Below are 25667 nucleotides of genomic sequence, written 5' to 3'. Positions count from 1 at the left end.
TTCTCTTAGAGAAAAAAAAATCACATAACTCCAGATATTATGGGTTTACTATATATTCATGTTTCTCAGTATCCACTGGGATTTCAATGCTGCATTTTCATTTTTTTCTTTAGCATGTCTTTAATATAGTGTCTGCCCTCCAAAGTCTACTTTAAACTTCTGACCTTTCCACCTCCATGCTTCAAGCTTATCAGGGAACATTAATTCACACCAAGGAACCAACATTATGAATGGCATCACTTTGTAAACAACCAGTTGCTAAAACCAAAAACCTGGACCCATTCTTACTAGTAAACTTCCCTTCTACCCCCTCCTTCCCTGCATCCATCAATCACCAATACATCCTACACTAAGTGTTTCTCAAATCGTATCATTTCTTTTTATCCCTATTGTCAAAATCCGATTTCTTCAAATAATCATTGCAGTGTAAAAATATGGGAAGTGCCTACTTCTAAAGAGGATTTAACACTTTCAAATTTTTACAGTGTTCTTAGGCTAAATCTATACTTAACTGGGCTTAAAAGAGTTCTGAATGATATGATATTGAATCTCTATATCTCTTCAGCCCATCTCACTACCCACTTCACCCTGAATTCTTGATCTATCCTTTCTGAACATCCTTTATTTTCTCAGGCAAATACCTGATTTAAATGACAAATGCCATAAAATTTAGGAATTTGGCAGAAACTAGCAAATGAGTAAAAGCAGGTGTAAGTCATTATTACTTGACCATTAACGCCTAGAATAGAAAGATGTAAAATGGTAAAAAAGGGAAGGCCATCATTAACTATTTTCTATCCCTTTTTATTACATACACTGCACTATTGTCATGTGTTAATAATAAGCATCAATTACATTTGTCATTTCCAGTCTTTGAGACCTTGGACTTCTCCTTGATGTAGGATTATTTTCTCTGTCAACAATAGCCAAATTGTTAAATAGAAGTACATTTTAAAATTAACAAGATGTCCCTTTCAAGATGTGATAAATTCTGATGACCTATTTATAAATCACAGCATATGAATATTAAAGAAATGGAAGAGCACATTCTTTATCAAGCCTCTGAGCTAATATGCACAGAGAAATGTTGGATTGAACTAATTTTCTATGAAATATAGTCTGAAAATCACATTAGTATTGAAAGCATACAGATTATTGAAATTGTGGTTATTTTGAGCCTGAACTAAATGGATTAAACAGTTCGCTTTCATTTTGCTTGCAAATACATAGTCTTAAAATGACTAAATATTGCTTGAAACCCCCTCGAAGAAAATGGAAATGAGAAAAACAATTATTCTGAGTAAAGATATTTATTCCTTTATTTGGAGAAAATTATTTGAGGAGACATATGTTAGTAAAATGCATTCTAATGCAGTGCAGATAACTGTTTTGAACATAAGATTTTACAGTTTTTCTTCCAAAACTTCATAGAATTCCATTTTTAAATATAAAATATATTTTTCTCTGTGTTGTGATAATAAGAATTTTTTGAGACTTGCAAGGGAGGATGAGTGATTTTCCTTTGTGTGGAATTATATTGCTGGGTTTCCAAAGTCCCATTTCTTTTCATCCAGTCCTGGAAGAAGTATAGCTGGGGCTTTAGCAGAGCGAAAAGCAAAGCCAGTGTCCGGAGTTTCCTTTCCATGTTGGAGCCGGGTCCAATCCAGCATCAGGCTATTGCCGTCCATTAGTCCACTGTGTGTGGGACCCACATGGCTGTGGGCCATGTGGGCAAATGCAGGGGAGCCAAGAGAGCATGCCCCCTGCAACAAGAGTCCTAAGAGTTCTAAAAAACCCCCAGCAAACTTCTTTGTTGAGAGGGTTAAGTAATCCAAATCTTCCCATGCTTGCAGTGGCCACGCCTACTCTGGCCAATCACCTGTTTCCACATGTGACTGACAGACAAGTACCTTCCCTATTTCACCCAGACTTTACTGGGCATGAGTCTATTCTCCCCCGTCATTGCCTTCCCGCAGCGATCTGTGGAGAGCAGACCTGGGAGTGTTAAACTGCAGCTTCCTGGCAAAGCTGCACAAATGACATGCCTATCACACGTGGCTTTCCTTTTGCTCCTTTCCTGTTATTAACAACTAGGTTGATTACAATGGTATCAGATTCACTATAAATTTTTATCTTCTGTATGTGTGTCCAAGCAGAAAAACCAAAACATGTGTATGCCGTGTGTGTGTGTGTGTGTGTGTGTGTGTGTGTGTGTGTATGTAAATGATTGACTTAATATATTTAAAAGTAAAATGCAAGCACTTTAGGTAATCATCTCTTTCTGTGAGAAATTCTGTAATTCTGAAGAGCAGCTCATTTATCCCTAATTTTAGTAAACTGTTTTCTTAGATACTGTTATGGGTTTTTAAATTAGTTCAGTTTCCAGTGATTAGACCAGGGTTTGCAGTGTGACATCATTGCAGCTTGGAAATATGCTTTCTCTTGTCTTCTCTTTGTATAGATTTCTTTGACATGGTTCTGAGGTTGCCCATGATTGTTGCCTGTTTACTATAATTTGGACACCAACACTATCTTTGTCATATAAACAGGATTTTCTTTCAATGGACACATTGGCTGTTTGTGAAGCAAGTGCTAATATACTCTTTAGAACAGTAATGGTGAACCTTTTGAGCTCGGCGTGTCAGCATTTTGAAAAACCCTAACTTAACTCTGGTGCCGTGTCACATATAGAAATTTTTTGATATTTGCAAGCATAGTAAAACAAAGGCTTATACTTTTGATATTTATTTTATATATTTAAATGCCATTTAACAAAGAAAAATCAACCAAAAAATGAGTTTGCATGTCACCTATGACACGTGTGTCATAGTTCACCATCACTGCTTTAGAACATAGTGTTTGGTTGGTTTCCACTAATGTTTATATTTGTGTTATTGGCATTTGCTCATGAAATTATACTAATCCACAGGCTTCTTTTGGATGAAGATTTTACAGAGTGAATAAATAAAAACTTTATTGAAATCTTTTTCATTATTTGTACTAGTATGTTTTTACTTTATAATTCTACTAGAGGCCCGATGCACAAAATTTGTGCAAGAGTAGGCCTTCGCAGCCCCGACTTTGTCTGGAAAGTCATTCATCCAGATGGTCGTTCCGCTGTTCAGCTGTTCAGTGGATTTGCATAATATGCTTTAATTATTATAGAAAATTTAAAGTTTTACTTTGCAGGTAAAACAAATATATGAGTATACTATGTTACATTACATGAATATCTGTTGTTGCATTTTCTTATTTTATCATTACTATTTATGTATGCTATTGTCAACATAAGAAACATCCAAACTTGCATGAATTTTTATGAGTTTATTTGAGGCAAACTGACTACAATTGCCAGGAAGCAAGATGTCAAGGGATTGAGAAAATGCTCCCCAGAATGGCAGTTTCACTGCTTATTTTACACACTAGAATCAAAGAAGCCTGTCTAGGGAGGGTTACATGAAATTCACTGGGGGTACATTAGGGAGGTGGGAGAAGGAAAATTAGGAAAATACCCACTTTCATTACCCGCTTGACTCGCTTTTAGGTGGGACATTTTAATTTCAGACCATCCTGTGTGGTTGGGGTCTCTGAGTTTGTAAGGCCACCATGCAGGCCACCATGCAGGCCTCTCCTGAGCTTGTCAGGTTGAATACGTGGCCCCTCTTGGGCCCACACTCTTTTCTCCTGGACTCTGAATGTATTTGCTTTAATGATCATGTTTTCCTCATTTTTGCATCTGCAGACTTGACTTTGTATAGGACACAGAGCAGATACTATATACAAAATGGAATCAGTGACAGGATACTTCACATACTCTTAGTGGAAAGAAGCGAGCAATGTCGTATCTAAATTAATATACCGTGTGTTTTGTGTCGCCAGCCTTCCTTCGCAGCTCCGTTATCTTCACTCTGGCAGAGGAGCACAGCCTGGCCATGATTGCATGGGATATGCACTGTCTTTGATGTCGGCAGAGAAACCAAATTGAGTGGTGTATGCCTGACATAAAGCTATTGAGTTGTTGATAAATTAAAACGCATATTTAAGAAGGTGCAAAGGTGAATACGGATCGGGTGAATTGCAGATGATTTAACTTTTTCCTCAGTTGAAAAACAATAGTTTATATAAGATATGCGTGAACATATTTTACCTTTGGAAAAATAATAAAAATTATCTGTATACTGAGACATCTATGGTACGATAAGAATATAGATGCCATTGAATAAAAATAATATCCATTTTTCTTCTCTTGATAATTTTTTTTTAATTTGAAAGTCAGTAAAAATAAGGCGAACCCTGAAATAGCAATCATCAAATTGCCCTTTGTGTTAAAATTTCATAGCGCTTTATTTGAGTTATTGTGAACTCCGAGGTGACTGGGATTTCTAGATTTTCCCTCATATCGCTCACTGTAGCCTACGCTTATCTTCAAAATGATTTTATTTGCATCTGAGACAAGACTATTAAACATTTTGCTTTGGGGCTCTCATATTAACCAACTCTTGATTTAATATTCATAAGGAATATTTTTAATGAAACATTAAATATTTTTAAATTAAATCAATGTCCATTTATTTTTTTTTCTTGCTGTGAGCTGTTTTATTTTTCATAAACCTCTTTACTAGAAGTCTCATCAGAAACATATTCCCATTCATTTTCTCATATATATACATATATGTTTTAAATTTAGAAGTTACAATAGATAATTTTCCTGGAGTGACATTTACCCCTAACAAGCACCACAAAATAAATTTACTCTATTGATTGTATAAAACTTTTGTCTTTAGCGCATCTGTGATGTGATTAGCAATATATCAAAACACTGAGGATTAGCTGCCAGAAGCAAGGTAAACTAGGCCAAATGCTCGCCCTCTAGCGGTTATAGGGATCTGGTGCAGCCTAATTTGACAAGGGTTGTCTTCTGGGCAGTGGTTAACAACTCATGCCTACAGGAGCCAAGCAGACAATATAAATGGAAGAAGTTGGTGGGAGAAAAATCAATTATTGGCATATATCTTATTCTGTGGTTATGAAAGTCTGGTGTAAGCACATAACATAAACAGGATGTAGACAATACATTTTAAATTCATAACGGAGAGAAAAATGCAAGCTCCGTGATAAATAGACCCAGGGAATGGTGAGCTGTATGGCAAACTGAGCAGGTTCAATCGATTGTTGTCATTCAAGAGCAGGAACCCAGTGTTGTTAGACGTTCCAATTTTTCTAGAGAAAATAGAAAGCTGGGTTTGTATATGAAACCGTCTAATTTTAATATGTTGGCTCACATGTATTTTGGAATAACATTTGTCCAGTTTTAGATCTTTCTTTCAAAAAAGGTCTTGATTTTATTTATTTATTTATTTGTTTGTTTGTTTTGTTAATCCTCACCTGAGGATATTTTCCCATTGATTTCTAGAGAGAGTAGAAGGGAGAGGGAGAGACACACACAGAGAAACATCAATGTGAGAGACACAGTGATCGGTTGCTTCCCACCCCTGACTGGACCAAGGCCAGGGATCGAGCCTGCAACCTAGGTAGATGCCCTTGACCAGTATCAAACCTGGGACCCTTCAGTCCCAGGGCGGATGCTCTATTCACTGAGCCAAACTGGCGAGGGCAGTCTTGAATTTATTTTACTTCTTTTAGAGAACAGAAAAAAATGTTGGCATCTTTCAACAACATTATGAAGTGGAACTGGAATATAAAGTTGCTGAATTATTGCTAGCTTGAGTCTTGTTGAATATTATATTTTATTCATCAACAGACACTATGGAGATGCTGAGGTTATAGCTGTAAATAGGACAAGCCCTTCTTGTTGGTCTCTCCCGCTGCTGCGCCTTAAATGGGAAGCGAAATAACATCATCACGGAGCATGGCCACTTTCTGCAGAGATTCCACACAGATGTTTGGATATGACTTTTCAGTGTTTATCTTGGTTCTGAATTCCACATAGAATTTCAGTGCATAACTTATATTATTTTCATGTGTCCTTCTTGTAACTTTCTATGGGGCAGCTCTGAGTTCTTAAAAAGTAGCACTGAGTTATAGTTTGCAATGTAGGGGAGAATAAGATGCTTAGATAGCTGTTACTTTCTTTCACCAACATTCTTAACCTTGACCGCATCTTTCCCCATCGGAACAGAGGGAGTAAATCGAAAGAAAAAAATAATTAAGAATGATCAGGATTCAGACCCTTTAAACTTGTTCAAAAAGTAGGAGCGGCCGAGTGAAGTGAAAGGAGCCACAAATAGCCGTGTGGCCTACTTCCTTCAGGCCTTCTCCGCTCATTATCTTGAACATAACATGTTCCTCCCAGTCACCCGCCGGATCCCTGCAGGCCCGTTAGCTGTCTGACCTGATCTGCAACCATATTTTTCCTTTTTTTTTTCTGATCCAGATCCCCTAGTCTCCCTGCTGTTCCCTTTTGTCATTACATCTGCCCACCCTGACACCTTTGTACTGGTATTCTCTCTGCCTGAAATAGTAGATTTACAGGTTCACTTATTCTCAACCTGCCACATGTCTTGGCTAAAATGTCACTTTCTTAGTGAGGTCTATTCTTTTGTCCCATTGAGAATTTTCCCCCCTGCACTTCCAATCCCCTCTACTTTGCTCTACTCCCCTCTACTCAATAGCACTGACTACCTTTAACACAATGCATAATTTACTTATGTTTATTATAAATATTTCTTTTGCTAAAACATAAGCACTCTGAGGATAGAGGCCTTTATCTAATTTTGATTACTAATGTTTCAAAAAACAGTGTCTGGCATATATAGGTACTCAATATATATTTTTAAAATAAAGAAAAGGTGAATGTCTTATTCTATTAGGTCTGGGCATACCTCCCACAGGAGGTAATTGCCCAGGGAAAGGTTTCTTGCAATAGATTATATCATGTATGGACTTATGATCTGTTTTGTTTTTATTACTAGAAATTACAAGATACACGTTAAGAGAATAAAGACATTTGTATATTTGCTCTCAAAATAGAGGGCTGTCACTTTGTATAGGTAATTAGCATAAAAATTATGAAGAAAAATAATTGACTGAGGCAAGAGCATGAAGTCAAAAGAACTGTGATGATATCTTGGCTACACCAGTTTCTAGCTCTCTCACCTCTGATTAGCTATTTATTATCTCCGAGCCTCAGTTACCTTATCTTTAAAATAGAAATAATAATAATAATGTACTTTGTCTTTTTACCTTATAAGTGTATAAGTGATTTGTTTTCTTTCATAAAACATATGAAACATACTTGTTTTCTTCAACAGTTAACCCAACGTATATCTAAATCTATAATCATTTTAATTTTCTATTCATGTGACTGATTTACCTTTAGAATAAAAGCTCCACCAGAACAAATTTGTCTTTGCTTTTCAATGTCGTGTTCCCAATTCTGCATACAACATACGACATGTAATAGTTTCTCAGAAAACATGTTGTTATATGAATAATTAAACCATTTAAGCCAGGAAGTTCATATGGTGTAATAATAGTAAGCTGGTTTTTAGTCAATTGTTATAATACAGATGTCTGTTATTATTGTCACTATCTAAATCATCATCATCATCATCAAATATGGATCTCAGGCTTCTTTAATTCACTAACAAGAGGGCGATCATCTTCTTGTGTTACCTACTTAACTTCTAAGTAAAAGAACACAGAAAACACTTCGCTGATCTAATGATTGTGTTACAGGTCTCTAAGCTGGCTGGTGTTTTGGTCAAGCATGGTGTCCAGAAAGGTGACACTGTGGTTATCTACATGCCCATGATCCCTCAGGCAATCTATACCATGCTGGCGTGCGCCCGGATAGGAGCCATCCACAGTCTCATATTTGGGGGATTTGCATCCAAAGAGCTAAGTACCCGCATTGATCATGCAAAGGTAAGTGCTTTATTTGGAGAAATCAGGCAGTAGTGTGTACAGGACAGCCATATCTGCGGATGAATCATCCAAGGGTGATCTGTACTTATTAGGTCCTCCTTTAATACAGAATACCCTAAAGTTTACTTTTTCTTTGGAATATATCTGTTAATCAAAATTTTATTTTTGCGTCAGTAGTACATGAAAGGCATCTTGCTAGGTACAGTGAGGAATATAAAAATATAAGTTAGTGTGACATATATTTGATGTATAAGACAAGTAAAATAACTAATAACTAATTTATTTATTCAACATATATTTATTAAGCTCCCACTATGTGCTTGGTACTATGCTTGGAGCAGGGTAATAAATGATACTTATCCAATGGTGGGGACACATAACTAGTTTTATACTCTATGCTTCCAGAAATGGTGGGGCAGCACGGAGGATAAGAGAGGGTGTCAGTGAGGAGTAGAGTGGCAAGTTTAAATTGGATGCTAAATAAACTTGATAAGCGTTCCTGACATAGAGGACTCATAAAATAAACCTAGCTATTATTATTTTATTAATTTAGAGCAGTGGTTCTCAACCTGTGGGTCGCGACTCCTTTGGCGGTCGAACGACCCTTTCACAGGGGTCGCCTAAGACCATCCTGCATATCAGGTATTTACATTACGATTCATAACAGTAGCAACATTACAGTTATGAAGTAGCAATGAAGATAATTTTATGGTTGGGTCACAACATGAGGAACTGTGTTTAAAGGGCCAGAAGGTTGAGAACCGCTGATTGAGAGCATTGATCAGAAATTTTTTTTTTTGTATGTTACAGATAGTAAACATTTTAAGCATGTGGGTCACATGGTTTCTGTTGCAACTACTGAGCACTTCTGTTGTAGCACAAAAGCAGTCTTAGATGCTACGTAGAAAAACTCATAGCAGTGGGCAAGGTGTGGCTCTCAACCATAGTTTGCAGACCCCCGATTTCTTTCTTTCAGTTGGATGGTCAAAGAAGTGAGATTTCTTTTAGTTGGGTGGTCAAAGAAAGTGAGATTGTACTTAGATCTTGGCTAAAATTCAGCTAGTTGAAGAGAATGACCTCATGGGATCCAAAAGGAGAGAAAAACAATATAAGTCTAGCATTAGAGGTAAGAAAGCGTAAAATTCATTTGGAGGCTAGTGAATAGACCAGTGTGACTGAAGAGGGACAGAGGTGACCTTGCAAAAGCAGTTTCTGTCTGAACTGGATCCTGTAAACCTTGTCTAGTCAAAGGTTTTGAGTAGACAAGTGTCCTATTTTAAGCAATGTTAAGAGGAGGCAAGTCCTTCCATATGATGAGTGGGATAGAGGTGAGAGGTTGGAATAAGAACCTTTGGTAGGTGGTCTGTTTGTGAGGCAATGGGCAATGTACAGGCGAGTAATGGCAGTGGGGAGATGAAGAAAGGAAGGTTGTTTGTTATATGACTAAGAGATGATTGCCCTGGCGCATGTGGCTCCGTTGCTTGGGCATTGTCCTGTGCACGAGGAGGTTGTCAGTGCCATTCCTGGTCAAGGGTGCATGCCCAGGTTTGGGGCTCCATCTCCAGTGTGGGGTGTGTGGGAGACGGCAGATTGTTGTTTCACTCTCTATAGATATTTTACTCTCTCCCTCTCCCTTCCTCTCTTTCTAAAAAACAATAAATTCTTTTTTTAAAAATAAAGAGTAAAAGATGATTTACCTTAGAGCAGCGGTTCTCAACCTGTGGGTCACGACCCCTTTGGGGGTCGAATAACCCTTTCACAGGGGTCGCCTAAGACCATCGGAAAACACATATATAATTACTTATTGTTTTTGTGATTAATCACTATACTTTAATTATGTTCAATTTGTAACAATGACAATACATCCTGCATATCAGATATTTACATTATGATTCCTAACAGTAGCAAAATTACAGTTATGAAGTAGAAACGAAAATAATTTTATGGTTGGGGGTCACCACAACATGAGGAACTGTATTAAAGGGTCGCGGCATCAGGAAGGTTGAGAACCACTGCCTTAGAGTTTTATAAGCCCAAGATGAGACATTCTTAACAAGGAAGGAATATACACATAATGTCTGTATATTCTATTACATTTTGAAAATGAAATGTCTTTTAATAACTACTGCCTTTATAATTACTCAAAGTATGTATACACTTTGGGGACACCCTATATATTGAAGGTCCCCTGAGTGCTAGGCATACAGTGAAGTTTTGCATGTCTGACTTCATTTGGAACAGATCATTTATTAGAACTAGAAGCTGGTTTGTGGATTAACTGGCTGGATTTCTCTTTCTCTCTCTCTTTTTTAAACATGTTGAGTTAGTGCTTATGAAGGGAAATCTAGAGGGAAATATCAGTCAATCACTGACCTGCAAATCAGTGGGCAGTGGGGACCTCTCTGAGGAAGGTATAGACTCCAGTTTTTTACCTGCAGAAGTCTAAACACCATTTGGATAAAGGTATGAGATGTATTCTTTCCTTCTTGTAAAATTTCATATGATGTGGGGAAATTAAGATGTATAAAAAATAAGTATTTATAAAATGTATGCTGTACCAGTGGAGGAGTTGTTATCACACACACACACACACACACACACACGCACACACACACCACACTTTAAGAATTTTATGCAGTAAATGCATTATTTTATAGGTAAGACTTTTAATCATGTCAAATTAAAAGCAGGAAGATGGAGATAGAGATGTATATCTGAGGTATTTTGATACAATTAATAGTTGAAATCAGGGATGATTTTGATGTCATGATTTTCAAATAAATAGGCTGAAGAAAAAGTTATATTTTAAACAGAAGATGGTAAGAATATATTGCAATAAGTCAGTCAAGACCAAATACAACTGTTAGTGGCTCTCAGTTCTTGAGTTTGGCAAAGAAAGAATTCAGAACCAAGAACTCGAGTGTAGGAGGTAGTTCATTTAGCATGCAAAGCAAAAGTATCCTGGAAGAGAAGATTAGAGCGGGTTGCTCAGAGAGATGCGTTGGCCTTTTAGAAAGAAAGTCACAGAGGCAGAAATGTGGCCTCAGGAAACAAGTAACAGAGTCAGAAAGTAGGCCCTTGGAGATGGGTTCAGGGGATTAGCTCGGGACGAGCTGCCACTACCCACTGCTTCCCTGCTTGCAAGTCTCCTGGGGACCCTTAGCGCTTAGGAGAGAGAAAGCAAAGATACATGCCTGAAGAGAAGGTGTAGCCATGTTCAAGAGATCAAGTGCCCACTGGGTCCCTTGTTTTAAAGTTTGTTTAATCTATTTTCTAAAGACTGGAATTTTAGGGGAGCTCTCAGGTGAGGATCTCAGTAGACTATTCATCAGCTTTCCAGATGTGTCCTTTAATATGCTGATTCATCAAAATGAGTGTATTAGGGTTATTCTCTGGTCAGTTTCACCTTCAAAGAATGTCACTAAAGAGGGACCAGGACTGAGGGAAGTCTGCCCTTGCAATTTATTATCTGGCTGTACATTGCTTGGCCAGTTGTTCAGCTATATGTCTCAGTTTCCCCATTCCACTTGCCAAGGAATTTTCTTAGTTTCTTACTATCCTGTCCCAAAACTTCCAATAAAAGACTAATAGAAATGTGAAAAAGGATTATTTTTGTAGAGGGAGAGTCTAATTTTGACTTTATTAAATTATTCAAGTTTTGATATATCCTAGATGTTTTTAATTTGATGTGTAATTTTTATTTATTCAGAATTCTAATCTTAGGGAATGTTATCTAGAGTTATTTTTGTAAGTAGTAAAGATATTAAAATGTGAATTATATTCAAATGTCTGACCTTTAAAAATATAATAAAAGGAAATAAGACTTACTTTTTTTTTCCTTTTAAAGGCAGCTTGATGTAGCAAAAAGAGAATATTTCCGGAATCAGACAGAATGGGCCTCTCTCTCATTTCACCACTTATAACCTGGGGCAAGCTATGTAACTGCACGCAGCCTCAGCTCTGTGAATATTAAATGATATTCAAAAAGCAGAAAGTACTGTATATGCATATATTGGGCATAATATAAACCTTCTCTAGATGAAATGTGTTGTAACCAGAAATTAGAATTCAGGAATAGGTTCACTATCTCCGATTGATTATCTGTCTCCTGAATAACTTATTATCTGTTTGCTTTGGATTTCTTGGTGAAGAAATAGTGTATGTAAAAGAATAATGACGTGTTTGTTTTTGTAAATTAAGGGGAGTTTTGGTTCAGCTCCACAAATATTTATTCAGAGCTTATGGTATGGCAAGCATTGTGCCAGACATAGCAGACAAGGAGGTGAAAGGGACCCACATGTGGCCTAGGAGAGCTTCCTGTCCAGTGGTGGGGATGAAAGAACACTGACGTAGTCGGACATCTGAGGCTTGCCCAGAGTGTACTGAGGGAGGGAGATTCACCTAACTTCGGCCTCTTCCAGGCATGCCTATTGGCTCCATCTATGCACATCTTCAATAACTAGCAAGTTGTCAGGTAAAGAAAAGTGTCGCATGTGTCTTAATGACAGAGACAGGATCTGGCTTTGTGGGGTTGAAGCCTAAATCATTTGGGGGCTCTTTTAAGAAAACAATACAACAAAATTACAAATATTTATAGAAAATGAATATGTATTTAGAATGAGAAAAAGAATCATAAAGGAATTATCAGAGATTTGGTTTCCTTCTTTTGGTGGTCTCTAGGCATTTAAGCAGAGGTGCTTACATAAAAACAAAACAAAACAAAACCAGTTAAAAATACTTCCTGATAGCAACTGGGCTGCCCCCCCACTTCTACCCCCTCCACCTAAGAAAATGCTCCAACTTCAGCAACAGCCAACTGTTATGGGGCCTCTGCAAGTGAGGGGACCCTAAGCTTGCATTTTACTGGTTCATGGCAAATCCACTGGCCTGATGGCTTCTTTGGAAAGCATTTTTGCAGCTCATACTTAGTAGCTGAAAGCATGTTGACGTGTAATTTTGAACAGGTAAGTGAGATTTATGTGGAAGTGGTTAGGTTTATAACATTTAAAAGGGGCTTATTGGATTTTAGGTCATTTATTTAGTCAATAGAGAACAAAATTATTCAAGCATTTCTTTAGCAATGTTAAACTGCTTGCCTGCACCTGAAATACTGTGATCACCTTAATTAGGGTTGTTAAGCTTTCTCGCTTTTTATTTTTATTTTTAATTGTAGCCCAAGGTGGTGGTTACAGCATCCTTTGGCATTGAACCTGGAAGGAAGGTAGAATATATGCCACTTCTAGAAGAAGCGCTGAGAATTGGACAACACAAACCAGATAAAGTTCTCATTTATAATCGTCCAAATATGGTAATCTGAATATTGAATTTGGTTCTTGCTTATAACAAGTGCTAAGGATGATTCTTGTTTTCATCATTTCATACAAACCCTTTAATTTATGAACTATTAAATATACTTCCTGAATATACTTTCTATTTTTGGCAAAAAAAAGATATTAGATATGAGTGTTACTTTTTCTCTTTATAAAAAAAACAAACTAGCTTAAAATAAAAAGATGAAAACACAGAAATAGCTATAATATTATTGAATTGATTGTATAGTCTACTGAGATATCATTTATTAATATAAATTATAGCCATAATAATAGTGCTAGTAACACATACTGACTGCCTACCATATGATTTTTAAGACACTCTACTAGTGAATCATTTAAAAAATCCTCTGGGTAACTGTGACCTAGGACTAGGTGATAGCATTATTCTTATTTTAAAGAAAAGGAATTGGATGAAGAGAGAGAAACATACCCAGCTAGTGTCAGGGTAATGACCTGAATGCATGCACTCTGACTGCCTGCCTATCCTGAGCTATCCTGCCTTATGGAAAGGTATGATCATTTTGTATGTAAATTATTTTTTAAAACTTTAGAAAGGTATTTAGTTCAGAAGTAAAAATTATATTTAGGAAAACAATATTTGAATATTCTAAAAAGATACCTTATTCTGTGATCCATGAAGGAAAAAAAAAGCAGCAGAATACATCAATGAATATATATTGCAATTGCTTTTCCTAGTAAATTAGACCTTCTTTTTGCATTCAAGCACATATTCAGGTATTTATAGTAGGACCAACTTGGGTTTCTTTGCATAAGAAAAATTGCTAGAGTGGAATTGATCATGTATAATTTTGTGGAACTCTTGAGAGCTTATCTGCAAAAAATGCTTAAATGATAAGATGTAAGAACAGAGAACAGTAAAAATTATGTCATTTTGATTACCACCTAGCAATTCTCTTCACTACATTAAATTCCTGTGTAAAGTTTTAGTTGTTGGTGGCTCATGAATTGCTGCACTCAATGATTTTAATATTCTTACTGTGTCAAAGAAGAATTTTAAGTTTCTTTCAGATGACCTCAAGCATATTTTTAAAAAAGGTTTGTTGCTCTAAATCAGGGAATGCAATGTCAGCAATAAAGAAGTCTTTGGGTGAGAGAAGATTAGAGAAGGGAAGGAGCATACACACACACACACACACACACACACACACACACACACACACAAGCATTTATGTGGGTATGTGTGTGCTATTCACACATGTATGAATTCATGTAGAATTTATAAAGAACTTATGCCAGGTCTGATGCTGAGTACTTTCAAATACTTCTTATTTAATTCTCACAAACTCATAAATGCTATTACTAGCCTCATGTAGCAGATGAAGAAAGTGAGTTGTGGAGAAATCATAGCCCAAAGTCATACCTAGTAAGGTGGTGGAGTCAAGATTTGAATTCCAGTTAAATAACTTTTAACCAACATATTTCTTTTATTTTATAACACACCAGATTTTTCTAGTGCAAATCTCTTTCCTCTTAATGAGATACATTCTTCCTCTCCCCCTCCCATACATAACTGTCTCCCTTTCTCTTCCTCTCCCTTTTTTTAAAGACCCCTCTTTCAATTTTGACATGTCTTTATTTTAGATGAAGGCTTTGGATGTCTCTTGTTCTTCATATTAGAACTGCTATGCAGGCAGTAATTAAGCCCAATGGACTGGCTTTACTTTGACTTTAGGGAGACACAAATTGAAGCTTAGTGGAGTCTTTCATTAACCAGATTTGCTTTTTTGCCAGAGGAGATAAAAACCTGGCTGACCCTCCTAAGCCTCAGGAAAGCAAATTAAAAGAATATACCAGCAGTCAGCTCTACTGTTGTCCCAATTATTGCCTTTTATGAATGTTAACAACTAAGAAGGCCTTGTGTATAGAGGTAAATGCATATCTGTAAAAGCTAGTGTTGAATTTTTCCTCTCTTCCTTTTATCATATCTATTTTACACACATGCCTGTGGTTCTTAGCCTGAAAAATAACCACTCATTCAAGTCCTCATTTCACTTGATTTATAATTATTTTTGTGATGACTCAGTTGGAATTTTTAATTGTGCGCTGTGATTTTTTTTTAAAGTTCTGTAATATGATGTCAAAAGCTTGACAATTTGAAATTTGTTATGTTTGATGCATAAAAACAAATGAAAAAATATACAATTTGGTCACTGTTAACTATTTTCACTTATCTAAGTGGCATACTAGGGTTTTTCAAAGTGAGGCTGGAGGTGCCTAAAACTTCACCTTCATGGAAGTCAATTCAAATTGTTATTTACCAGTGTGTTTATTCATATAGGCATTGCAATTGTGATGTTATATTGAAGTGTTAATTCGTAAATGTTTGCATTTAAAAATATGACCAATTTAACAACCCTGATGAATACACTAAGGAGCCCTCCAAAACAGAGATGGCCTGGCTCTTCTAAATCTCTCATAGTCTCTGGGTTTAGCTTCACCTTGATGAATGATGATTACTATATTCTAGGCAGATCTTACTAACTTTCACCAAGGAATGTGTAGCCTTGCCTTGTGCCTATACTAACAAGTTTACCAACTGTAAGCTTCCTGACCTTGAGTTTAGTTATCATTTCAGAAAATAACTCGACATGTGCTGGGTCTTAACTCTACTTAAATAGATGTAACTCTCCACGAGGGTAATTTTTCCATAAGCCACTTCCTTACTTTTCACCTGTCTGGCCTATTTCACTAGCACAAGTTGTAAAGAGGTCTGCCTACCTTCTTTTAAGGTATATGTGTCCAACTCATGACTCTGATATCATAGAGTTTACAACACAGAGCTTGGTTGTAAGAACAAAAAGAAAAACTCAAACATTTCTGCCAAGTGCATCAATGACATAGATGGAGGGAAACCTGCATAGCATTTTAGATATGTCACATACCCCCATTAATTTTCAAAACTGACTTTTCTTCTTTTAAAAGCAAAAGTAGATTTCCCCCCTACCCTTAAAAAGGATTTAATATTCTCTCATTTTGGAAGACAGCCACAATATTATTCCTAAATGACCCTTGTATAAAGAGAAATCTTAACGGGTTAGTTGACATTTGATTGTAAAGATGATAGTTCCAAAGGAAAAGAAATTGGTTACAAAAATAGAAATTAGTTTATAAAGTTAATAGTAAAAACACATTTATGAAAACATGAACCTCTGTTAGTTGTTAAGCTTTGTTGATGAAAACATGACTGCATCACATTGAGTTTCTTAAGGTTAGCCCCAGATTCAAAGCCAATGGCAACTGTTGGACTTTTTATGAACATTTACCTGAGATGTTTATAAACCTGATATTTAGTGCTATGTAGACAGCCTAGATTGTAAGTCAGATGCTCAGACTAACATTGTTCTCTGATTTTAATCTTTGTTCAATGCCTATTCACAATTTTTTGCTCCGTAGGAGACAGTTCCTTTGGCTCCAGGTCGTGACCTTGATTGGGATGAAGAGATGGCAAAAGCACAGTCACATGATTGTGTTCCTGTTCTTTCGGAACATCCACTATATATTCTTTACACATCTGGAACAACAGGTTTGCCGAAGGTATTCACTCTCATAGGGATAAGTATAGAGTGGCAGAGTTCTTTTGCATAGAAAATATTTGTTTACTAGCTGACAATGCTTGCAGACTATACCTTGAGGTTTAGACTTAGGTACTTTATAGTTTAAAGAAATGTTGTGTTTAAAAACAGAAAAATCCTATATAATAAAAGGTTAATATGCAAATTGTCCCCTCAACCGGGAGTTTGACTAGGTGGCGGGCTGGCCGGACCCTACCTGTGCATGAATTAGTGCACTGGGCCTCTAGTATGAATTATATTTAAGGTCAAGGATTCTGTCCCAATTTTTTCCAAACTCTTCACTTATATCAGCAATATACAATTGCTTAAGCTATTAATATTAATAGGGGTTTGACTGAATATCAATTGGTTTAATAGAATTTTATAAAAATATAGTTTAAGTGAACTATTTTTTAAATTTAGGTATAACTTTTATACAGTATGGGATTGATTTTTGAACTAAGGGAGTGTAATTCTTTGTTATAAATACAAGTGCAAGAATTGGTCTAGAGAGTTTGAACAACACGCAATTTATCCTGAGTATTGAACCCTTTGATTTTTAGTACTGAAGACACTCAGAATTTTTAAATCTGCTTACTGTGAAAGGTGTCTTCACAAAACAAAGTTAAAAGCATCAATATTTATGAAGATGTCAGATAACAAATTCCACTTCTGCCTAGTATTGCCAAACAATACTGTTTCTTTATACAATCTCATAACAGCTTGCAATATCATCTTTCTATTCATCTTTATTAGAGGGTTCAACATTCATTGAGTCATAGAATTTTAGTGGGGTAAGGGACGTTCACAATCGCTCATATCTGAGAATACAGTGGCCTTCTGGTTAATATTAGTTCTCTATAGCATCAGAGTTATAAAAACATAAATGGCTTTTAATCTTAAAAAAGGGAAATTAAGATGTTCCATATAAACTCACTTGCTGTGAATAAGATAACAGTTGGTAGGGGAATATAATCTTGCTGAGGAGAGAGACCATGTTTTATGACATTTTAGTCTATCATTGTGTGCTTTGTGTGTAGTTGGTGCTTATAAATGTCTGTTGAGTGCATAAATAAATAAATAAATAAATAAATAAATAAAGGCATACACATAAAGTTATTTGTGTCATTGTAGAATCAAAGCCTTAGCATTCTTTTGAAAAACAACTTTGGTCATTAGAAAAATAAATATTTGTTATACTGAAGACTCTTAAGGCTTGTTCAAGTGATCTGCTGGACCAAATCCTTACCCTCCACTTTTTGCAATTTTACATTATGTGCCAGTCACATAGAGTCCAACTGAACGCTTGGCTGTAAAACAAAGGCAAGTTTTAATCTAATATAAAATTTTCAACATAAAAGGAACCCCCTGACCTTGAAAACCTAACCAAAAACAAAATAAAAATAAACAGAAAGTCATTTTAGCTCCTTAAAAGCCACAGGAGGGTGTGTGCAGGAGGCAGCCAATGGATGATTCTCTCTTATCATTGATGTTTCTAACACTCTCTCTCCTTCTACTTTCCTCTCTCTGAAACAACAGGAACATATTTTTAAAAATAAATAAAATAAAAGCCTGAAGAAATCTTATAAGAGCATTTGTATCACCTCACTATTTTAAATTACTCTGAAACTCACTGTGGCCTGCATGGGGATCTTTGTGGGAGGATCCCAAGAAGAACTTAGAAACTCAAAATGGACTCAGCCAGTGTATTAGAAAGAAAGGAAAACAATATAGAGAGCATTACATAACACGTGGTAGCTCTGGGTCAAGAATTTCTCTTCTAGATTTCTAGATGCTCAAACTGAAAATCATTTGAAGTTCTAATTATTCTCATTTATCCTATTGTGCCATAATGAAGATAATCTGTTTCAGTGATTAGCAAAGGCTTTAGTTGTTTGGTGATCTTTAGTCACATTGAATTTAACTCAATTCAATATACATTCATTGAGTTTTCATTCTGGACTCAAAGAGATAAAAATATGAGTAAACCACAGTCCTTTCAGTCTAATGGGGTTAAAAAATATATATACACACAGATAATGCAAGATAAACTGTATTTTTTTAAAAGAAATACATTTATTTTTTTAGAGAAAGAGGGAGTGAGAGAGAGAGAAACATCAATTTGTTATTCCACTTATTTATACATTCACTAGAGGCCCAGTGCACGAAATTCTTGCACTGGGGAGTGGGGGGGGCGGGGTACCTCAGCCCAGCCTGCACCCTTTGGCAGTCTGGGAACCCTCGGGGGATGTCCGAATGACAGCCTAAGTTGTCAGTTGGACATCCTTAGCGCTGCTGCAGAAGAGGGAGAAGCTCCTGCCACTGCAGCTGAGCTCACCAGCCATGAGCCTTCTGGCTAAGCAGCGCTTCCCCAGTAGAAGGGCACTGACCACCAGGGGACAGCTCCTGCATTGAGCACCTGCCCCCTGGTGGTCAGTGTGCATAATAGCAACTGGTCGTTCCACCGTTCAGTCAATTTGCATATTAGCCTGTTATTATATAGGATTCGTTAATTCTTGTATGTGCCCTCACCAGGGATCAAACTCACCACCTGGGCATATTGGGACGATACTCTAACCAACTGAGCTACTCAGCCAGAGCTGAATGGTGCTCTTGCTCTGAGAGGACAATGCTGTTTCTTTCCAATAAAAGATGAAATTCAATGGTATCTGAAAGATTACATTCAATTTATTCATCAAATATTATTGAACACACACATAGGTGTTTGACTCTCTTTTTAGAAGTTTATATTCTCTAACTGGGACACAGGCGCTAAACAAAGCTCTGCAATATAAGTGTTATGAAGAAACATAAAGTGGGGTAAGGGGCCAGAGTGATGGAAGAAGTGGGAGTGCATTTCTATCAGAGAAAGCTCTTGATGAGGTGACACTGGAAGGATGAATAGGACTTCAGAGAGTGACATCACAGCGAGGAGGGCATCCCAGGCAGAGTGGACCAGCATAAGCAAAGGCAGGAGTGTGTAAGGGAGCTTTCAGGATGGATAGTGCCAGCAGTGCAAGGGAAGAAGAAATGGCTAGATATATAGGTGAGAGCCAAGCACCCTAAGTAAGAAGTTTAGGTTCATATTCTGTATGTAAGGAATGGAGAGCACTAATATTTTTTAAGCAGGAGAAAAAACATGAAGGAAGGTAATCCTTGCAACATTTTATTGGAAATATAAGCACATATAAACAACAGAGGCAAGGAAATTCCAGGTTGTTTTATTAGATTAGGTCCTAAACTTTAGGACTTTACTTAGGACAGCTCACTTAATAAGGAGGGATCAAATTTGGTTCCAGGATAGGACTGGTGCAGAGGAGGAGTCCAAGACTTTGAACCTGAGAACATGGGATAACTTTTGAACATTTCCTGATCTAGAAACACAGGAGGATGGATTAGGGCCGGAGAGTGTTTTTTGTTGTTGTTTTTTAACATAGTGAGTGTGATGTGTCATTTTTAACATGAAGATGCCTAGTCAATAGTTGGAGGTGAAGATCTGAGTCTAAGAAATGCATCTGAGTTTGTAGGTAGACCCTTGTGGGCCACCAGTATGAAGCCTGGTGTTTACATCATGGGAGTGGGTCGATTTTGGAAAGTCGGATGTGTAGGATGGCAAGAGAAAATAATCATCTCTCAAGATCACTCAGAAATACTTCTCTCATCTCTTTAATGAACTTTAGAATTTCAAATGCCTTGAGATTATACATTGCCAAAAAATCATTTCTTAAAGATAAATATCACATGATCTTGATCATTTATGGAATATAATGAACAACATAAACTGATGAACAAAAACAGATCCAGAGACAGAGAAGCATTGATCAGACTGTCAAACCTCGGAGGGAAGATAGGGGAGGGTGGGGTTAAGGGTGAGAAATCAACCAAAGGACTTGTATGCATGCATATAAGCCTAACCAATGGACACAGACAACAGGGCGGTGAGGGCATGAGTAGGGGTGTGGGGGGCAATGAGGGGGTAAGGACACATATGTAATGCCTTAATCAATAAAAATAATCATTTCTTGTTTTTATAAAGTTTTTTTTATATTTTATTGATTTTTTACAGAGAGGAAGGGAGAGGGATAGAGAGTCAGAAACATCGATGAGAGAGAAACATCGATCAGCTGCCTCCTGCACACTCCCTACTGGGGATGTGCCCTCAACCAAGGTACATGCCCTTGACTGGAATCGAACCTGGGACTCTTGAGTCTGCAGGCTGACGCTCTATCCACTGAGCCAAACTGGTTAGGGCAAAAAAAAAAAAATCATTTCTTAAATGATCTCTTACTCCTGCAGTTAGCTTCCAGCATCCTTTTTCTTCTTAAGATTCTCACTTCATTTTTGGTATGTATAATCAGGATTAATGGGATCTGAAAATTTTTTGGGTTCTCAATAGAAGTACAGGAGAGATGGGCCCACATTCATTATGCAGCATTTAGATATAAGTTTTATGTCATCATTTAGTTTGATTTCTCAATCTTTAATCTTCACAAGGAAAAATAATGTTAGCCCATAAAAATATTCTGCTTAAAAATGCTCATTTCTCCTAGGCACATATAAGATACACATAAGACAGTCTGTTCTTTGGTTAGAATTTGCAGTTATATTTAGGGCATATTTGCATCTCTGCATCTGCCAGCCCTGGATTTGTCAGGTTGCTCTATGACAGGTTAATCTGTTAGCTGCTGTGAATATTCCGGCAGCCACAGCGGAGCTGCTTTGCATACATCTCAGTCTTGTGGGCCTCTATTTTGTTTGGTTAGGTTGCCAGCATTCAAGATACTTCAAAGAGCTTCATGATAGAAGAATTCCTCATCTGGATGGGGTGCCTTTTGGGAAGTGAGAGATTTAGTGACAGTCATATTTATCTTCTTTTTGCTTGATATCACAGAGGGATAGTGAAACCTATTCTATACACTACCTCCCCCCGCAAAAAAAAAAAAAAAAAGTGAAAAATAAGTTCAGTGCCAAAGGAGAACAGGGGAAAAGAAACCAAAAGGAGAAGCTTGAAAGGAAGGCATGCCAGGAAGGTGTAGATAAGGGCTTTCGTCCTGATGTGCATTTACACAGCTTATGTCACTTTATTCCTGCACCTTAAGGGACTTATTCATATTCCCTACCCCCCCCAAAAAAAAAAAATTAAAAAGTCAAATATAAAAGCAGTGAAGTTTGTTATCTGTGTTACAGTTCTTGTAGTTAAAATGCTGGACTTGTTACACCGTTCGTTGCCCATTACCTCACAGTTGTTCAGATCAACAAAAATGTCTACTGCTCATAGAGGCAGCATCAGAGCTTGTAGCAAGAGATTTTATGTTTGATGGAATATCCTAAATGGAACCATTCCATTTCTACTGATATGCTTCACTAAGTTCTACAAGTTTCAAAGGTTTCCCCTGATCCAAGAAGAGTATTTTTAAGAAGATTTTTCATACATGTGCTCATTCAATTAACGTTCAGTCATTTAATCTGTGGACAAATGTATTGAAGTGCTATTCTATGCCAGACTGTGCTGAAAGACAAAGGCTTCACCTCACAGCACCAGCCTGGGGGAGACCCAGCGCAGGTCGGGCTGTCAGTGCTCGGAGGAGGTGTGCAGGCCCTGGGGCCCTGGAAGAGGATGGGACGCGGTTACTGTGGGATCCTGGGCAACGTCCAGCAGAGGTGGCAGCACTTTTGCGAGGGCTTTAAGGGCTTGTGTGATGAACTAGGAGCTAACCAAGTTCAGAAGAGGGGTGGGGGTGGGGACTTACTCTAGGAAGAGGGAATATCATCTGCCTAGCCATTATAAGAAAATAATAATGTTGATGTGTTGGGTTTTTTTAAGTTATCAGAACCATACCTTTTTTCTTCTCAATTTTCTGACTTCAACCATTGCTTAGTGATGGGTTTTCTTTCTTCAGGCAAAATATTTCTTCTTTCTTCTTGCTTTATTTTTTTTCCAACTTGTCAGGCTGAAATTAATATATATGAAATGGATATAAACATGCATAAGTAAAACATGCAAACACACAATACGTATAGATAGATACACACATTTACATATATATGTGTGTGAATAAATATATATATCTCATGTGTGTAAACATGTCCATTTTCCTTGTATAAGCCTTTATCACAGAGTTGGGTGACAGAGGGTCTCAATTTAGGAAGCAAAGTTTTGTCACATATTCCAGAATTCTCTTACCTGAGTATTTGGAGATTTTCCTCTTATTTTTATAGATCAATTTAAAAACATGTTGCCGAAACCGGTTTGGCTCAGTGGATAGAGCATCGGCCTGCGGACTCAAGGGTCCCGGGTTCGATTCCGGTCAAGGGCATGTACCTGGGTTGCGGGCATATCCCCAGTGGGAGATGTGCAGGAGGCAGCTGATCGATGTTTCTCTCTCATCGATGTTTCTAACTCTCTATCTCTCTCCCTTCCTCTCTGTAAAAAATCAATAAAATATATTTAAAAAAATAAAAATAAAAACATGTTTAGGATGAAGAATTTCAAGCTCTTATTCTTATCAAACACCTCAGTCTCCCTTCCTCTTCTGCAACAACCCATATTGTTCTAACTATTTTAACTTGCAACAACCAAAACTGCATAACACTTGATATTTACCTGGTTTCTGTGTTACTTTATCGGTCCTATTTATGATGTTTTGTGGCTGTCCTTGTCCTCAAAGACAGCTCATTAAGCTGGGCATCGCACGGAGCCATCTGTGACAATTCTCTGGTCCCATTCCTGGGTAATTAATGGTTAGCCTTTCATTTTATTTGTACAGATTGAATTTTTAAAAATGCCCTTCTATTGAAAGTGGGTTTTATGATTTTGTGCTCTTTTCTTTTCTTTTTTTAAAGAGCACATTCTCATTGTTTCCTTTCCTGTTTCTGAGGTAGAATTCATTTTTATGTCTTTATTTGTGGAATGGAGTGTTATTCCCACCTGGCTGTCTTTCAAGTTCTGCAGAAGACTAAATATAATGGCCAATTCCACAGAAAACAGAGCAGTACATTGGCAGGTTACAGAGCTTTTCTGAGAATATATTAGGTCATCTACTGTCTTTACTTTTAAGGAATATAGAGTGTAAGTACATAAAAAAGTAATAACAGAGACTCAAAAGGGTAAAATGCAGTGTGCTTATGTTTCAGGGTTAAGCATTGGTATTAAATAAGTATTTTTACCTCATACTCAGGTTTCAAATATATGTTCAGATTCCATTTTTAGTTTTTGATCAATTTGGTGTACTTAGGATATGATGATTTTTTAAAAACATAATTTACGTGTTTTCAAAGGCTCAACAAGATTTCTCTTTTGCATTTTAATTATCATTACCTGGAAAGTAGGATTATAAACAAGAAATAAAAAATACTTTCTTTTTAGTCACATGTTAATAGCAACATTATAATGAACTCTTTTTTAACATAATCTTTTAATTTTTTTAACTTTCAAACGTCTTGTAAAAGATCTACATGGAGAATATGAAATGATGCAGTTCTTTTTTCTGCACCATATTAAATACTTAGAAAATTGCAAACTATTATCTGAATATTTTGGAGGCAATACCAAATTTCAGATCTAAAGTCTAAATTAATGAATGGCAAAGTGATGCTTGATGGAAATTATTTCACTCATCCTTTAACAAAATAAAAATAAGTGGATATCAAAGACCAATAAAAAACAAATATGGGTTTTCTCTTTCCTTTAGCTCCATTTTAATTGTTTTTTAATGAGAACCTTTGAAGGTAATCTAATTATTTTGACATTTCTGCCTTTTGGGTGGGATTAGCACAGGGAGAAATAAAAATCAATAATTGCTAGAACTAAGGAAATAATTTTGTTAATAAGATTTTAAATTTTAGCTTTTATGATTTAAAATTTTTGCTTTTACAATTTTAAATGCTTTACCATGCATGATCTCATTTTTAAGCCTCACTTTTTTGGGGTCAAATGAATTAAATATCTACCATCTTACAGGCAGAGCAGCATTGGTAAATATACTTTAAAAAGTAATCACTTGAGAGAGAAATAGAAATTTTGTAACCTATCCTTTAAGTTATCTTCTCAACTTCCCAAATGAATTGCTACTTATTTATGTCATCCCAAGCCTTTAATTCCTTTTTATCACTTCCGGTTGATTTACCTTACCCTCTGTATTACATAATCTAAAATTTGACCCATTATAATATTTATAGTTATTGATAAAAATGAGCTCTGAATGCAGAGACAGGAGGTGTAGAGAAAATTCCAAAACATTTTGAGTGAAATCATTACTGACATTATCACTGTCTACTGTAATGTATGGATAATATATTTTCTATGAAAAAGTTCACTTTTTTCTCCACAAAATGAATACAGATTTTTAGAAAAGAGCATTTGCAAGTTGATTACCTTCAAATTCATCAAGCTAGTAAACCAGAGGAAACGACCTTCTCAGTAGGACAAAGGAATTAGCAAAATACATGAAAGATAATACAGAATAAATTGGGGAAAGAGCTGCACAGTTTACATGGGGAGAGGCTTAGGATTTCTCATTCTCCCAAGGTGATCAAGAGAGCCAGCTGCATGCTAACTATGGCATACAACGCCAAAAGTAGCTGTCAAATGTCAACAAAGTGATATTTGCTAAGAGACCAGGTGTTGCTGCTGGTAGATAAAATGTGTTCCACAGCTTGGTACCTATGTTTTATTAGTGGTACCCGAGGAGAGCAGAAATTTTAGTAACTGACAGAAAGTCAATTCCTTTTGTATTCCACTCATTTATGTATGTGTGTTACAGTCGCAGAACTATGCCAGAGAGGTGCAATTAGGTACGCTAGGACCACATGTGCCCTTTGGGTAAAATAATTATTTTCTGCACAGAGTAATTATTATTGCTCTACTAAAAATGCT

General features: G+C 36.6%; 1 protein-coding gene across 1 annotated transcript in view; it reads left to right on the top strand.

The window, feature by feature from the left end:
• ACSS3 (acyl-CoA synthetase short chain family member 3) overlaps positions 1–25667 on the top strand; it is a 152400-nt gene that overhangs the window by 49852 nt on the left and 76881 nt on the right. The window contains exons 3-5 of the mRNA XM_036299086.1: positions 7699–7887; positions 13061–13195; positions 16635–16775. Coding sequence (XP_036154979.1) covers positions 7699–7887; positions 13061–13195; positions 16635–16775 — 465 coding nt within the window. The remainder of the gene's footprint in view (positions 1–7698; positions 7888–13060; positions 13196–16634; positions 16776–25667) is intronic.

The sequence above is a fragment of the Myotis myotis genome, unplaced genomic scaffold (assembly GCF_014108235.1).
Source record: "Myotis myotis isolate mMyoMyo1 unplaced genomic scaffold, mMyoMyo1.p scaffold_m19_p_3, whole genome shotgun sequence".
In the NCBI taxonomy this organism is placed as follows: domain Eukaryota; kingdom Metazoa; phylum Chordata; class Mammalia; order Chiroptera; family Vespertilionidae; genus Myotis; species Myotis myotis.
This window is presented reverse-complemented; position numbering and strand designations above follow the sequence as displayed.